Raw genomic sequence first — 16586 nt, 5'->3', positions numbered from 1 at the left:
TCATGCAATTCTTTTTTATTCAAAGCTCATTTCCTACATTAAACCCTCGGAAAATCTCTACATCATCCAGATTTCTTTTTTTAACGAGGTTCTCGTCGTCCAACATATACAACTCAGCTTCCACACCGCAAAAAATCAAAGTAAACAAATGCAGCTAAAAAAAAACTTCTCAAAAACACCAGCCCTGTAATACACAAAACAAGCTCTTTTAATCACAACGATCGGTGATCAATGGGATATACAACAGATAAACAGGTGAAAAGCTACGAGTCAGTACATTGTGGCAGCTACACCCCACTCAACGCTTCAAGCTGCTGCCGACGCTGCTGACGCTGCTGCCGATGCTGCTACCGATGCTACTCGCTGCTTCGCTCATCTTTTCGCCCCAGCCGCCCATCCACTTGGGTGCCTTGAGGCTCATCCGCATTCTGCCTTCAACAATCATGTTGACAAGGTTGATTATGGCAAATGTGGTGGAGCCGATAGCGCGGAACACAGCCAGGGCCGCGACGCTCCACAGGATGAAGCGCAGGTAAAAGTTGTCGCCAATGCCCTTGTTGCTGTAGATTTCCGACACGGCCATGGCAAGGATACCGTTGGCTACCATCCACGTTACAACCATGTAGGTGCGCACGCTCTTGTAGTAGTCTTCCTGAAGCTGCGACTCGCTAATGCCGGGTTTGGCAACGACAACACGATCACGAAGGTTGCGCAGCGCCTCATCATAGCCGCTGTCGATATCCAGCTGCTCGCTGGGCATCTCTAGCTCGACCGTCTGGCCCTTGCCAACCGCGCCACCGAGATCCGTCTTGATAACGTTGTCACCCTTGGTGCCCCATGTGATATCGTGCGTGTTGCAGAAAGCGTACACTTGCAGCGTGCAAATGTAGCTAGGCAAAAGCATAAAGTATTGCAGGGACGAAGTCATCATGTGCCAAGGATCCAGGTACACCAGTGACATCAAAATGTACAAGCCAACTGTCGACGTGAGTGACACGATCAAATTGGTAAAAACATTGTTGCCGATATTGAATTTGTGCAAGTTCGTCTTGTCCGTCAGCTGGCGTATTACAATGTAGAGGACTGCAAATGTAGTATACGCCATAATGATGGCGTAGATGATCATACTGGCCAAATACATTTTCTTCGCACCCTGCGGTCTGTTTCCGAGGGACAAGATGAATTGTGTAGCAATCAGTAAGACACACGTGTATCGTAGAATGATGAAGATGACAGTTCCTATGTTGTGGCCGAAGGGATCAACTTGCTTTTCCGTTAAACCGCCGGCGACAAAGAAGAAAGTCAAGTAAAAGTTGGCGAGAGAAAAGTAGGTGAACATGAGCTGGCAGCCCTGGTAGATGAATTCCGTGTAGAGGAGAATCTTGCGCGCAATGGTATGATCAGTGGCAATAATCTGTCTAAAGTTGACGAGAGAGTATACGGCAGCAAAGAATGCACCGTTGAGCCATCGTCGACGCTGCGAGATGAATTCAGGAACAGAATCTGAATAGGGTTAGCAAAGGCGTCTCAAACAAAAAAGAAATTATGGCTTACCTGGAACGTCGGTTTCGCCAGTGCAGCCCTTGACGTATTTCAGAACCCAACGCTCGCCTCTCTTGGCAACCAGCTCCCAGCAGAGGATACGATCCTCGGCAAGATACATGTTGGCAGTGAAAACATCCGCATGTTGGCCGTGAAGTGTCTCACCCTTGAAGTATTGGCTGAGGGGGCCGTGCCCATGCTCATCGTTTTGCAGAGCGTGGTATCGGTAGGCGCTGAGTGCACCGGGGAGCACAGTGATATAGCCAAAAACTGACTCGAGAGGCTTGTCCAGAATGTTGGACATCTTGTACTCAAAGTTCTGAGAAGCAACAAGAGGGTTGAGGAGACTAGAGCCGTATTTACCCTTCATGGCCTTGATCTCACCACATGCGCCGGCCACGTTAGAGTCGGTATCAAAGGCCTTCCAAAGGTGGTAGAGGGATTTCCCGCCAGGGCGGGTACCAACGTCGAGCAAAATGCAGATATTGGGGTTTAGTGCCCGGCCAAAGGCGTTGAAGAACCATCTGTGAGAGTTGAGCTTGCCACGGTTCTTTTCCTTGAGGCAGAAAATCATCTGGCAAGGGACAATGCCCTTCTCAGCACCCTTGAACTTGAGATCCGAGTCAAGAGACACCTGAGTGGTGTACTCGTAAACATGAGCTTGGACGGCGCGGTTGTTGACAAAGTTCTTGGCGATACCGTGTTGGAAGACACCCATTGCAGCAAGGGCATCAAGTGTACGGGGGTGAATTTTGGGGCGACCATCGCAAATAATGCAGACGACAATCTTGTGCCAGCCAGTCTCGCCCCAAGTTCGCGAACGAGATCGGGAGCAAAAGTGTGAAATATTCTTCATGACAGCGTGCATGGTACGTGTGAAGCAAATTTCGTCCTCGTTGTACATGGTGATGCAAATGAAGAGTTCTGTCTCTCGAGTAGTTCGGCCGATGGATTGTCTAAGATGGTATCCTCTCTCAACAAAGTCATCAGGGTCGCAAGTGACGGCGGTATATCTCATGTGAGTGAACTCGACCTCGTCACGCCGCGGCAAGAAACTGTACAGAATAGTGGGAATTTTGCACTCGAGAACCAGCTCACCGTTGATGAGCTGGACTTCCTTTCGTGACATTTGAGGGGCGCGAACACCGCGTCGCTCCTGGGCACCGTCGGGCGCAGGTCCATAACGTTCAACTTTTTCAAAGTCCTCCTCATCCCCCCCATCAAGAGTATCTTGGGAATCTGAGTGAAAAGAGTCGCGAGTTGTCGGGAGAGGACGCGAGTCGCTGAGGTCGGAGCCGGGGCCAAAGACATCGTCGCCGTCTAGGGGAATGTTCACTGTAGCATCGTCGGCAAAGGCCTGCGAGCCGCGAGCTGAGTTGGAGAAGAGAGGAGCGGGGGGCAGCGGGCGTCTTGGACTGCCGCCATATTTGGAGGACGGTGTGCCCGGCCGCGGGCTACCGTTCAAGTCGGAGGGCTCGAATGAGAGATTGGTGGGCGGCGGACGTGAGAATTCGGAGACTCTTGATGAGGGAGTCCATGGTCTCTGGGGTGACCCGGCGTCTCTATTGGCAAAGGGCACGTATGTCGAGTCCGGGGGAGGCATAGCTCGCGATGCGTCCTTGATTGAGCTTTCTCGAGATGGAGACGACGTGACACTGGGCTGATATGCGTGATACGATTTTCGAGCCGAAGTATCGCTGTAGGTACTAAAATCAGAGTATTGTAAGCGCCAATTTGTTGCTGATGAAGAGTATGGTAGTGACTTGAAGACGGGAGTGCCTCTGCTACTTGGCAAAGCGGGTGGTTGCAAGGTCGCATCGCCATCAGCTCGCTGGAGCTTTAGCGGTGAGTTTATGATTGAAGGATATTCTCTTTCGGACAGAGCTTGCGACGACGTTGTAGAGATACGGCAAGTCTGTTGGAGCAGAAAGCGCTCGCTCGGCCCATTCGGTAGCTTCGGAAGAGCCTGTGGCAGCTTTGCAGGCAAATTGAAGGCGGGTAATTGTGTGTTGGAGATGTTGAGATTTGGTTTCTTGTGCAGCTTTGCAACGCTTGGTCTGATGGGCAGTTTGGACAAGGGCGGAATTTGGGTTTTGGGTTGTGATTGTGGAAGTGACTGGTTTGCGAGCGTAGTACAGCGCGAGTCTTGATCTTGACGCAGGACATCATCGGATGGAACTGTGACTGATTTCTGCCTGGTTGCCGGCCAAAACTGCGAGGGACAACGCGGCGGCTGTGATGAAAGGCGGGTAATTGAGCGATTCTCGGGTACATACTGTCTGAACTCGTCCATGGGAGATTCCACCGAGGTCAATAGTCTGACGGCTGCTGAACTGGTGCCGTTGGGTGTATCATGGTCGTCGTCGTAAGTGTGAAAGCTGTAGTCGGGCGGCCGAGACGGGGTATTTGGGTGATCCATTGTGTTGATTGAGCTGGAGCTTGTTTGAGCTCGTTGTGTCTGGAATGCTGATGCGGCTCAGCCAAGACAGCTGGTGGAGGGGCGGCGGAATGGACAAACGGTGGTAATAGTTGGAGGAGGGAGGACTAGATGATTGAGTCAAGAGTCAATGAGAAAATGCAACGAGAACCAGTCTCGCGAGAGAAAAGCATCAACGAAAAAAGAAATGGCATGTAAACATCAGAATTGACAGCTGCAGACAATGAGATGAGACGAGTTGGCTGGTGTTGATATCACATTACATACGCACTCACACTTAAAGGCACTGCCCCGTTTGCCTGTCCTTTGTTTGGTTTGCGGACAAAAAGTGGCGGGAGCTAGCTGGTTGACGGGGCAACGAATGCAGTGACGCGCGCGCATCCCATGCAAGGGACCGTCACCACATGGTTTCAATTTCCAAGCCAGGCCGAATCAATGCTCCGATGCCGCCATTGTAAGTCGCTAACTAGGACCCTGACAAAGAATCGACGTCGTGAGGTGATTCATTGTCCGTGTTAGAGGTGCCAGTGTTGGTGTCAATAGACGTCATCATAAACCTCTAGGTTAGGTCGTGATGCTGCGAACATGATGCTGGCGGCACACCACAACAGGCCACGCAAGGCTGTCTGAATTAAGAAGGAAAAAAATTCGAACCTGTAAACAATGTGTCTTCTTTTTTCTTCGTCTCTTCTGACTACATTTTTGGTTGTGGTGCCCGCTTTTGTTCTCACCCCCTCACTCGACGTTTTCCTTCATGCCAGTCAAATAGTAGCTGGGGTGCTGGGCATCACCCGTTTTCGGCAGCCACCATCATCGCGTCATGCACCTTATATCATGCCACCACTTGGCAGACCTCAGACTTGACCAATCGTTCAATTGACCCAATTCCCAGTAATACAAAAAATAATTGGCGTTTATACCGACGGCGGCGTCGACTGACTCGCCATCCACTTCCCGATTCTTGTCGGTCCGACATTACCAAACTTAGGTCACTAATAAACCACTGTCAGGCGACCGGATCGTGGGGCAACCTCCTCCGGCAGTCACGGTTCCCCGGCTTTTGTCGTTCTCAACTCCGCCAATTCACCTTTTGCCGAGCCTGCAAGTCGGGCATTTTTCATGCTTAAAAGCTTCTCGAAGCCACTCCTCATTCGAAACATGTTTCTTCACTTTTCTCACTTTCCAACTTTGAAGCCTGCTTCACTGCGTCTCTCCTCGCTTCCATCATGCATTGGCTGCAGTCCATCTCGCTGGTCGGCGCCTTGAGCCTCGTTAATGTCTGTCTCGCTGCCAATACCGCATCGACTTCAAACAACTCCTCTGTATCGACCTATGTCGATCCCAATGTGCCCACCGGTGTGCCCATCGTCGGCGACTATGGCGGCCGCTATCGCCCACAAATTCACTTTTCTCCACCCAAGCATTTCATGAATGACCCCAACGGCATGTTTAGAGATGAACTAGGTATATGGCACCTCTACTATCAGTACAACCCCACCGGCATTGTTGCTGGAAATCAGCACTGGGGCCATGCCACTTCAGAGGACCTCTACCACTGGGTGAATCAGCCCATTGCACTGTTTCCTCCTAGAAAGACTCAGTACATCTTTTCTGGCAGTGCCGTTACTGACCCCAATAACACGTCCGGATTCTTCCCGAACCAAAAGAACGGTGTCGTCGCAATCTACGTGAGTTTTCTTCTTTGGTTGATATCGCTTGATGTCATTGCGCAGCGCTGACAGCAGCAGACCCTAGCCGAGTATGGCGAAGACGGTAGTCCTGGGCCTCAAACCCAAGCCATTGCATACTCTTTTGACAATGGATACACATTCACGCCATATCAAGGTAATCCAGTCATTCCGAGTCACTCTTCGCAGTTTCGGGATCCAAAGGTCATCTGGTACAAGGACCACTGGGTGCTGGTCATAGCATATGCCCAAGACTACGAAATCGGCATCTTTACCTCTCCAAATCTCAAGGAGTGGACGCATGCTAGCAATTTTTCCCACACTGGTCTCCTGACCCTCCAATGGGAATGCCCAAACCTTGTGCAAATGCCATACTTGGATTCAGATGGCAACAAGCACGACGACATGTGGCTGCTGGCTATTAGCGTGAACCCAGGAGCGCCGCTCGGTGGCTCCGTCGCTCAGTATTATCCCGGCCACTTTAACGGTACGCATTTTGAAGCCGTCGACAATGCTGCTCGGATCGCGGATTTTGGCAAAGACAACTATGCTGGCCAGTTCTTTTACACCACATCCCAAGATGAGCTCCCAATCTACCTGGGCTGGGCCTCGAACTGGCAGTACACGCAGGTAGTGCCTACTGGCGAGGAAGGCTGGCGGAGTGCAATGACGGTTCCTCGTCGCTCCTATTTGACAAAAGCAAAGAGGATCGGCTGGAAACTGGTGACGGAACCGTACAATTTGGAACCAGTCATGGGCCCCCAGCTGGCTAGCAACAACAGCCTGGTCAATGGCAGCCTCACTGTTGACTTTGCTAGTGTTGATTCGAACGCGCTCTACTGGGAGGCAAATATCACGGGTCTCCCTCAAACCGGAATTTCCCAGTCAGCGACGCTCAACTTTACATTCATTGCGCCTCAGACGGGCGAATTTGTGCGCGGCGGCTACTATCTCGGCGGTGACACCCCGTTCTTTATAGACCGAAGTGGCGCCAAGGGCTTTGATAATGTTTTTTTCACGGACAAGTTCTCGACGAATAGCCTGATTGATGGAGATTCGTGGCGCATGAGCGGCATCATTGACCGATCTGTTCTCGAGGTGTTCCTCGACGGCGGGATCGAAAGTGCGACAGTCACGTACTTTGCGACACAGCCACTCACTTTGATGGTCCTGGGCACGGCCGATATGCCCAAGGGTGCCAATGTCAGCGTCAGCGTGCACGCCTTGGAGAGTGCTTGGATGAGGATGGCCAACGAGGGTGATGGGTTGGTACATGGCAACCAGACGACAAATGGTACCGCCATTACGAGTAGGAGTCGGTTGATTGGCGCTTGATAGGCCCCAGGCCGCAATCTTGTACATTGATAGACGGCATACGCTTACCGGCCGCTATGTGACGTGACGATGTATATACACACTCCTTCTGATAATGTCTCAGATTCCTACCGTCTTGGCTTTGATGGTGTGATGGGACCCCCTTTGTAAAAGCGAGCGACATCTACCTAGGTCTTAGGCAGTAGCACCAGTAAAAGACGTCTGGATCTGTCGCTCTCGACTTTGGCGTCGGTATCTTGGATAGCACCTCGACTTCAAACGGCAGATTGCTCAGCCGGAACCGGTCAGCCGAGAAACTCAGGGCTATCCACGCCCCATCAGGCCTGATGCATTGGTACACGCCATCACACATCTTGCGCAGCGCATCCTCGCCGCCGCACGAAACGGCGTCGCAGGTGCTCTTATCCAGTGCCAGCTGAAACTCGCACCGCGGCCCGTCATCACCGTCGTCGTCACCGTCGTCGTCTGACGCTGCAGCGGCCACGAGATCCTGCGGGAGCCGCGTCGCGTCCGCCACGGCATAGCGCAGGCGCACGTCGCCAAAGGCGCGCCGCTCGAGCGCCCGCCCGCGGTCGGCCGCCAGCGGCTCGTAGTCGAGGTTGGTGACGCGGAGGAAGCCGCGCCGCCGCAGGTGGTTGTGCAGGTCGCTGGTGCCGGAGCCAATGTGGAGGATCTCGGAGGAGCGGTCGAGGCTGGCGAGGAGGGGATCGATGAGGCGCAGGAAATCCGACGAGGAGAGAAGCCACTCAAAGGCAGTCTCGGAGCTGAAGCGTTCATGCCAGTAAGACTGCTGCTCGTAGTCTGCCGCCATTGTGTGTGAATTGTTCTTGTTGGTCAACCAAAGGAGAAGCAATGAGAGAAGCGAAGCATAAAATAGGGAAAAAAAAAAAAAAAAAACCTTGCGTTTGACACATGAAACCACCGAAAAGGCGTTTACATCATCTTCTCCACACCCATGTGGGTAAATGAGTTAGGAATTATTCTCCGGATATCATCTAGACTAGATCAAAGTATTTCTGTTTTCTTTCTAGCTTTTAATGGTATGACAAGGCCGCAGACTTGGTTTCAAGAAGTGGCAGGCGAAATCATCCATCGTTGGTCGATGTGAGGGCATTCACAGATCCTCAATGTGCAAGTGGGCCGCGATGCTGGGAGATGATCTTTTCCATAAGCTTGTCATCAATCTTATCGTTAACTTTCTCAGCCTTACCATCAACTTCAATTTCCTCGTATTTCTCTACACTTATAAATTAAAGCTAATTTATTGTCTTCATCATCTTGATTTCTAGAATATTCCTTGCGACTCTTGATCGGTGTTTTTTTGGTGATCACCCCCGTACCTAAACGAACCGAGTCTTGTCCAACGATTATAATGTTGTCACATAACACGAGAACCTTTAATCTCTATAACTATAATACACGAATTTAAAATCTATTTTGATATTCGGGGCATCATCAATCCCCCCCCGGACTCAAATTTTCATATCCTTTTCGGCCGTCAGATTCGTCGTTGGAAGGGCCAATTTGGCCTTTTCACTCTGCACCACCTTTGCCCACGCATATACTATGCCACTGACAAAGGCAATAAAAACCGCAGAAACGCTGCCCAGAGTGACGGGCGCGCCGAAAAACAGAAAGCCCGTGACGGCCAGGGGTAGCTTATTGAGCGCGCCAACCATGGAATACGTTGTCGAGGAAGTGACACGGATGCACCAGGCAGTCGTGTAGGAAATGAAAATGGTGCCAAGACCAGAGTAAATCATGCTGATGATGAGAACAGTGCGCGTCTCTGGCGGAAAGTTTCTGGTGACGTTTTCGCTCGACCAGTCCTCCAGAAAGAGGGAGGCCAGAACGAGTACAGGTATAGAAAGCAGGTTGTTGTAGAACATGGCTAACGAAATTTGTTAGCTTTCGATTCGAAAAGCCCGAGTTCCTGAAGATTTGACTTACTGTCGACGTCGCTAAAGTTGAATGCCTTCATGACCTTGCGCGAGCCGATCAAAAAGGCCGAGGTGCAGAAGACGTTGATGCCCATCCACGTGTAACCAGCCGCCAGCTGCGCCGTGGCAGCCGACGTGTCAACGGAGTGCAAGCCGTTGATCGCCGCTTGAATATCAGCCCATGCAGCAATGACTGAGCTGAGCACCATCAAACCAAAGGAGACTAGGATGAGGCGCGAGACCTTGGTGCCGAAGAAGATGTTTTCGCCGTACGCAATGACAATGATGGTCAGGTTCTTAAAGATTGTATACACGGGGACACTGAGATACTGGAGCGATTTGGCGCCAGAGTAAATCATGCCGACGAGCAGCACAGACAGTGGGAGCCCTAGAAGAGGGGGATTTATCTAGTCAGCAATGCGGCGCATCGAGGTTGTTGCGCAATTGAAGAACATACATTTCCTGGCCTTGAGAGAGTCGTAGGCTCCCAGTGTGGTGACCACTCCGAAGCGCTTGCCGATGAGCACGGCAGCGAGGCAGACGACGGACTACTCATGGCAAGCTTTAGTAAAAGGCTTCCTGCAAGGTCGGACGACTGTAGAGGGAACCTACTTGAACCGTGAGGCAGAAAAAGGTGAGATTCCATGATCCGCCTGAGAAAATGTACTTGTTGACTGCCGTCATGCTAATAGAAGCCACGCAATACGCCAAAATGGACGCGTTGGAGTTGCTGATTAGACTTGCCGAGGCAGGCCTCGGGGAGGGACTAATACTGTTGACCGTCATGGCTTCAGCTGGGGTGCAAATCTATTGCTCGTTCTTTTCATAAACGTCGTCGCGTTACAGAGGACACAAGGACAAGTCTAATCCAGTTCGTTGAGAAGCGCGAGCTAGTCTTCTACCTAACAATGTGGTATTCAGACCAGCAGCGTCCTTGATCAGAAACAGAAAAGGAGTTGGATCTCGGAGATTTTTGAGATTGAAATTTGATGCGATATTAGTCGGTCTGGGCCTTTGAGTGGATATGGATAGGGGGCAAGCAGTCTCGTTAGTGGGCGATAGGAGACGCCGCTAGTTGGTTGAATCTGGAAAGCTTATTCTAATAATATCGACTCAATCTTATCATTTAACTTGTTTCATTCAGTCTTTTTTTCTTTCTATTGACTTTTCCTTGATTCTCTCATTTTCTTCTCATTTTCTTTGCGCAAGTAGAACCTTTCCACCCCTTTAGTTGGCGTCGTCTTTGATTAAAATCCCCCCCCAGGTCCCGATTGGCGGCGTGTCAGTGAGCTAGGCACAGGCACAATGCACTAACACGAATGCCACCGACCAATATAGTTGCCAGCAGTGAGTTATACGCTGCTAATTGCGGCCAATGCACTTCTTCTTCTTCACGAGGAGCTTGATGGTGGAGAGGTCGTCGTCGTGCACGTTGTCGAGGATAAAATTGCAGTGACAATGCTAACCGCTAATCTACCAAACCAAAGTCATAGATGAGCAAGCTATTGGAAGACGTGTGGTTGATGCTCGGCCAGTTGTGAGGAGTATTAACGACGCCCAAAGGGGGTGACAAAACAGCTTGCCCATTTTCGCAAGGCGTTCAAAAAAATACTTGAAAAAAGGTGTATAAGAAAGAAAATACCAGAAAATACCATAAATTCAAGAAAATATTCGAGATATAATATAGGCACTAAAATATATAGGCACTAAAATAAGTCTGACTCGTATTGTAACTAAATAGATATTTCCTAGAGTTTATTAAACATTTTTTTTAATATAGTTGGCTAAACTTCAGTAGTCTCCTTATGTTTTTGTCACCCGCGTGGACGCATTGGAAAGGGATTGCCCGAAACAAAACCCATTGTAGTACAAGACAAAAAAATTTAAACAAGCGAAGAGAACGGGGACCGCATATGAGACATGAGCGCCTCGGTGATACCATGAGGATTTGCTTGCTTGCGGTCCGCCGCTGTGCTGACAAGGGGGTTATGCCACGGGATCAATGTTTGCTGCATTCTTTTACTTGCTTGATTCGCGAAGGAACGGACCACTAATACTGGGATACTGAAGTGCAGCGACAATTTGCTGTGGTGATTCTGACAGCCTCGTATCATCACGTCGCGGCGACTCAAGTATGAGGCCAGCGCACCGGGTTGTTCCAAAAAAAGACTGCAACAAGGCTGAATCTGGCTACCAAGTACCCACACGACGTTGCTACTAGCAAACTGAAATGACAATCTGTACGGATTACAGATTACGAGTCCTGTCAATAAGGCAAGGCTCAACACATTGACAAAGAAGCAACGCCCCAGTGGAGGAGGCGCAGAGGGACGATCGGAGACAAGTATGAGCGCTGTCACTGGAGCAATTCTAGGCCGCAGCTTGCTGGCACTGACTGTACCGTGACCAACTAATTGTACCCGCTGGAAGCTTCTGGGGCGAGACATGCAGCTCTTCGACGACGCCTGTCTGCGCCGCCGGGCAACCTTGTTGTATCGATGGCGTTTTTGCATTCAATATCGGCCCCAAGTTATAAAAAAAAAAGAAGAAGAAGAAGCTGCTCTGACAATCCTGGCAGCGCCATAACGACCCAGTTTAGTGTTCATTGAAAGCCTGCTCCCTAGAGGCAAATTGTCTCTGCGCCGCTAGAAACTGGTGCTTGTTGCTGCATTTTATGGGATGACAGATGGGATCCCGCCAGCAGTGGTTAACGTGATTCGTGAGAACTGCATGGGATCAACGGCTTGGCAAAGAAAAGTCGAGAACTCCCATGTTTGTTCGAGTCCACTCCTCCAAGGCGAATCGGGTAGGCACCGAGGCACCTACCTGCTGAGCAACTGGGCAACCGGGTTGCTGGATTCCCAGATATCTCATCTACTTTGTATTTTTTCAGCCAAGAATGACCAAGAATGACCTTATAATACCTCCTCAGAGCAGGTCTGGTTTATTACTTTATGATTTTCTTCACGGACATGCTCAATCTCTGCAACACCTCTTACAGGCCGCTGTATGAGATTCTCCTTTCTTCTGCGCATCTGCAGATCCAGCCGAGACGTTTTTGCCCGTCTCCCCGCCAAGACTAGTGACTCAAGTTTGCGCAGCGATTTGGTCTTGTGCCGTTCCGGGCCTTGTTGCACTGTATATCTTGTCACCCCATCTTCGCAGCCCTGGTGGCACTCTGCAGTCTCGATGTATATATAATACCCTCTGTTCCCACCCCCGCCATCTCCGATGGCGAATCTTCCTCTCTCTCCCATTCTCTCAAAGTGCTTGTGAAGACGAGTGCTGATACTCTTGAAGTTCTCACGACCAGAGTCGCATACTTCACACTCGCCATGGCTGACAAGGCAGATCAAAGCAGCAGCACCACCACGGTGAGGCCATTTTTGGTCTCTGAGAAGAATGTATGTCGCCGTCGCGGCGCTTGGCGTTGTCTCCGAGAGCTGCTTGACCTCAATCGCTAATGCCGGGCGGTGCCGCAACAGGATCAAGCACGGCAAAATAGCCAGAGCTCCGAGCTCAGCAAAGGGGGCATCAAAAGAACGCAGCGCCACCTTGATGTCACAGAAGATGACTTGCTCGAGGCCAAAGAGCTCGCAGCGACTTATTCGCTGATAGACTTGCGAAATGTGAGTTTCGCGGTCAGCGAACCACCAGAGGGATGCGTGATAATTAAACAGTCCATCTAGATGATGCAACGAGTGCTCAAACTGCATGGCCGGGATCCCAACTTTCCATTGGAAATCATTCGAGAAATTGAGCAATTTCTGAGTATGCGTACACCTCCTTTAGCGAGCCGTACATTGCAGACCATGTTACTGACCATCTTTCCAAAGAGAATGACGACATACTTGCAAACCCAGAGAAATATGAGGAGCTCATTGATGAAATGAAGATTGAAGCAGCTCTCATCACTAATAACTCGCCCTACGCCGAAGTTCGAGCCGTCGTCGACAACCACGACGATCCCACCACTCCAGTGTCCACCATTCGAGCCTGGGCAATTGGCATCATGCTCTCAGTCGCGTGCGCCTTCGTCAACATCTTTTTCAGCATACGCCTGCCCGCCATAAGCGTCACCTCGAACGTTCCTCAGCTGCTGGCCTTTCCGCTGGGGAAGTTCTGCGAGACTGTTTTGCCCGATGTTGGCTTCACCCTCTTTGGCGTTCGCCACAGCCTCAACCCTGGCCCCTTTAACAAGAAGGAACACATGCTCATCACAATCATGGCCAGCATTTCCATCGGCGGCACTTATACGAGCATGATTATCTGGATCCAAGCGTTGCCCAAGTTCTTTAATCAGTCGTGGGCCATTAATTTTGGTTACCAGACGCTGATTGCGCTTTCTACGAATTTTATCGGCTATAGTCTGGCGGGCATCACCCGACGCTTCCTTGTATATCCTTCATTTTGCGTTTGGCCGGAAGCGCTCGGCATTATTGCCCTAAATGCCTCCTTCCACGACGAAGCGAACCCAGGCGTTGCTGGTCCTTTCAAGTCCTTTTGGAAGATGAGCCGTCTAAGATTTTTCTGCATCGCTGGTGGCCTCATGTTCATTTACTTCTGGGTGCCCAATACTCTTTTCGCTGGACTATCTATCTTCGCGTGGATGACCTGGATCGCTCCTGACAATCATCTCCTGACCACTATTACTGGCTCCCGAAACGGTCTTGGATTGAACCCTATTCCGACGTTTGACTGGAATGTTGTGACGTTCTTTTCTGATCCTCTGGTCATTCCCTTCTTTAGCACCTTCAACATATTTGTCGGCATGTTCTTTAGCATGTTTTTCGTGATTGGCATCTACTTTAGCAATGCCTGGTACACCGGATACCTCCCCATCACGTCCAACTCTCCCTGGGACCACTTTGCGAAGCGATATAACGTGACCCGAGTCCTTGATTCCAGAGGAATCATGGACATTGAAAAGTACCAGGACTACTCGCCACCTTTTCTGTCAGCTGGAAGCATTGTGAATTACATGTTTTTTTTCGGCGTATACACTGCCTCCATTACTTACGCCATTTTATACCACCGTCTGGAGATTACAATGGGCCTGAAGGAGCTGTGGAATACAATCTGCCGACGGAGGAATACGGAAGAGGACCGCGTGCTGGATGTCCATAACCGTCTCATGAAGTCCTACAAAGAAGTGCCCGAGTGGTGGTATGGGATCTGCCTTATTCTTGCCGTTGCGGTCGGGGTTGCTGGTATTGTTCACTACCCTACTCATACGAGTCCCGGAACAATCTTCTTTGGAATTGCTCTTACACTCATCTTCATTGTACCCACGGGCATTATTTACGCCATGACTGGTGTGCAAGTCAGCCTAAATGTTCTGGCCGAGTTTATCGGTGGTTCTTGGGTGGAAGGAAACGCTCTGGCAATGTGCTTCTTCAAGACATATGGTGTCGTTACGTGTCTGCAAGCACAGGCCTTTGCCAAAGACCTGAAGCTTGCACACTACCTCAAGATTCCTCCTCGCATTACCTTTTTCGCCCAAATGGTCCCTACGCTCGCCACCACTTTTGTGGCCGTGGGCGTTTTGACTTATCAAATCACACTCAAAGATGTCTGTACGGAAAGGGCCCCTTTTCGATTCTACTGCCCGGGCGAGACCACCTTCTTCACTGCTGCGGTACTATGGGGCACTGTTGGCCCGAAACGCCTTTGGGGTGTCGGCGGTCAATATGCCGCGACTCTGCTTGGCTTTCCTCTCGGCGTCATTGTTGTCCTCTCTTTCTGGGCGCTCGGGAAAAAGTACCCCCACCATAGGGTCCTGCGCCAAACACATCCTGTCCTGTTGCTCCTTGGTGGTATTAAATGGGCTCCGTACAACATTGGCTACGTATGGGCGGCCGTTCCTCCCGCGGCCCTGTCGTGGCTCTATCTACGCAAGCGATTTCTGGGATTCTGGTCCAAGTACAACTTTGTTCTATCTGCCGCCTTGTCCTGTGGCATCGCCGTCTCTGGCATCATCCAGTTCTTTGCCGTTGCATACAAGGGCTACCAGGTCTCCTGGTGGGGTAACAACATTGTTCAAAGCCACTGTGAGGATCCCTCAAACACTGCTTGTCGCCTTAAGCATCTAGCAAAGGGGGAGTTTTTTGGTCCTGCGCCCGGGACGTACAACGTCTGATCTTTACTGTGCTACCATCTGTCGTAGAGCACATGATTGACGTCTGCGAACTAAAAATACGGTATATACGGAGGTGTACAAGTGTCAGTTGGATGAATTGATGAATTTTATACTGCCAAGTCCGCTTTAATACCGTGTCATGGCGTGTCATGCCATTGCAGAATCATGCGGTTTTACGAAAAGAAGACGGCGGCCAAGTAGGCGGCCATTGCCGCGACTACGGAGAGCCAATGTAAATTTGGCGTCAAATGTCAGCATCCGAAGAGTGGGCACCGTGCCGCTTGGTAAAGGACAGAGCCAAAGGTTGGAGAAATTACAACAAAAAACCGAAAAGTCGCCAAAATGAGAGAGCGGCAATGGATGAAACGACGAAGCCATGCCAAGATTCTCCCACTTTGTTCGAGGAGATACCGTTGGACAAGGACGGAACGTGGACAAGGCCCAAGTCTAATAAACCAAGTATGCTCCAAACGCTTTGAATGTATAGCCGGCACCTTTTCTAATGTAACCCTTTCCAACCTGCTGATGCTTCTCCCTGGTCTCCACGTTCATTCATAGTAAACCAATACACTACATCTCGGTATATACTACCTTCCAGCTGCAGCAATCTTCATACCCATCTGCCTCGCATGCTGAGCCATGAGGGCGTCCGCGATCGTCAAAGCGGCCATAGCCTCAACAATAGATACTGCGCGAGGGACAACATTAGGGTCATGACGGCCCTTCGCCGCCAGCACGCCCTCGCCGGAAGCATCATAGCGCGCGGTAGTCTGGTCCTGGGAGATTGTAGCGGGGGGGCTTGAATGTAACATGGAAAATAGGCATGCCGTTGGAGATGCCACCCTAGATACCACCCGAGTGGTTCGTCTTAGTGTGTAGGCGGGAGGCAGGGATGCCAACGCCAGCGCTCGTAGCGTTGGCGGCGGCCGGGTTGGACACGAAGGGGTCATTGTGGACGGATCCGCGCATCTCGGCGCCATGGAAGCCGGAGCCAATCCCAAAGCCCTTGGTCGCAGGAATCGACATGATGGCGTGCGCGAGGAGAGCCTCGAGCTTGTCAAAGCACGGCTCGCCGAGGCCGGACGGGCACCCGCGGATAATACAGGTGACTGTGCCGCCGATGGAGTCGTGCTGGTCGCGGAGCTCGGCAATCATGTCCTCCATACGCTTCATAATAGTAGCATCAGGGCACCGTACCGGCAGAAACTCGTCCACCTTGTCGCGGGTGAGGGTGTCGACGAGCTCGAGGAACTTGGGGTCGCTGCTGAGGGAGTCAATGTCGTCCAAACGTACTCCGTACCCCACCCATATCGCAACTTCAAGTAAACGACGACGACCCGCCCCGCCGTCATTACACATCACGGCAAGCTCGCCGAGACAGTCTGCTTCTTCTGCCAGAGCGCGCGGCAGACGGCGTCGTCAAGGAACATTGACACATGGGAGCTAGAGATATACTCGGTGAAGCTGGACCCTAAAATCCAGTTGCCCTCAGTCAAGACCAGGAC

The 16586-nt window shown here is 51.0% G+C and overlaps 6 protein-coding genes across 6 annotated transcripts; 2 read left to right on the top strand and 4 right to left on the bottom strand.

The window, feature by feature from the left end:
• Positions 1–298: 298 nt before the first annotated feature.
• Positions 299–3961, bottom strand: BBA_03236 (class 2 chitin synthase; the record flags this gene model as incomplete). The annotated part of the gene is made up of 2 exons (XM_008598333.1): positions 299–1503; positions 1555–3961. The coding sequence occupies 2 exons, from the start codon at positions 3959–3961 to the stop codon at positions 299–301; spliced, it is 3612 nt and encodes a 1203-aa protein (XP_008596555.1).
• Positions 3962–5205: 1244 nt separating this feature from the next.
• Positions 5206–7002, top strand: BBA_03235 (glycoside hydrolase family 32 protein; the record flags this gene model as incomplete). The annotated part of the gene is made up of 2 exons (XM_008598332.1): positions 5206–5667; positions 5728–7002. 2 exons carry the CDS (start codon positions 5206–5208, stop codon positions 7000–7002), a joined length of 1737 nt encoding a protein of 578 aa, XP_008596554.1.
• A 163-nt stretch (positions 7003–7165) lies between these two features.
• Positions 7166–7813, bottom strand: BBA_03234 (uncharacterized protein; the record flags this gene model as incomplete). Its single annotated transcript, XM_008598331.1, has 1 exon — positions 7166–7813. One exon carries the CDS (start codon positions 7811–7813, stop codon positions 7166–7168), a length of 648 nt encoding a protein of 215 aa, XP_008596553.1.
• Positions 7814–8474: 661 nt separating this feature from the next.
• BBA_03233 (GDP-mannose transporter) lies at positions 8475–9728 on the bottom strand (the record flags this gene model as incomplete). Its single annotated transcript, XM_008598330.1, has 4 exons — positions 8475–8893; positions 8953–9330; positions 9400–9490; positions 9555–9728. The coding sequence occupies 4 exons, from the start codon at positions 9726–9728 to the stop codon at positions 8475–8477; spliced, it is 1062 nt and encodes a 353-aa protein (XP_008596552.1).
• A 2549-nt stretch (positions 9729–12277) lies between these two features.
• BBA_03232 (OPT oligopeptide transporter) lies at positions 12278–15081 on the top strand (the record flags this gene model as incomplete). Its single annotated transcript, XM_008598329.1, has 4 exons — positions 12278–12346; positions 12428–12571; positions 12632–12713; positions 12779–15081. The coding sequence occupies 4 exons, from the start codon at positions 12278–12280 to the stop codon at positions 15079–15081; spliced, it is 2598 nt and encodes an 865-aa protein (XP_008596551.1).
• Positions 15082–15924: 843 nt separating this feature from the next.
• Positions 15925–16440, bottom strand: BBA_03231 (chorismate synthase; the record flags this gene model as incomplete). Its single annotated transcript, XM_008598328.1, has 1 exon — positions 15925–16440. The coding sequence occupies one exon, from the start codon at positions 16438–16440 to the stop codon at positions 15925–15927; it is 516 nt and encodes a 171-aa protein (XP_008596550.1).
• Positions 16441–16586: the final 146 nt, after the last annotated feature.

This window comes from Beauveria bassiana (genome assembly GCF_000280675.1).
Source record: "Beauveria bassiana ARSEF 2860 unplaced genomic scaffold BBA_S00007, whole genome shotgun sequence".
NCBI classification, from domain to species: domain Eukaryota; kingdom Fungi; phylum Ascomycota; class Sordariomycetes; order Hypocreales; family Cordycipitaceae; genus Beauveria; species Beauveria bassiana.
The sequence above is the reverse complement of the archived record's forward strand: the minus strand, read 5'-3'. Positions and strand labels throughout refer to the sequence as shown.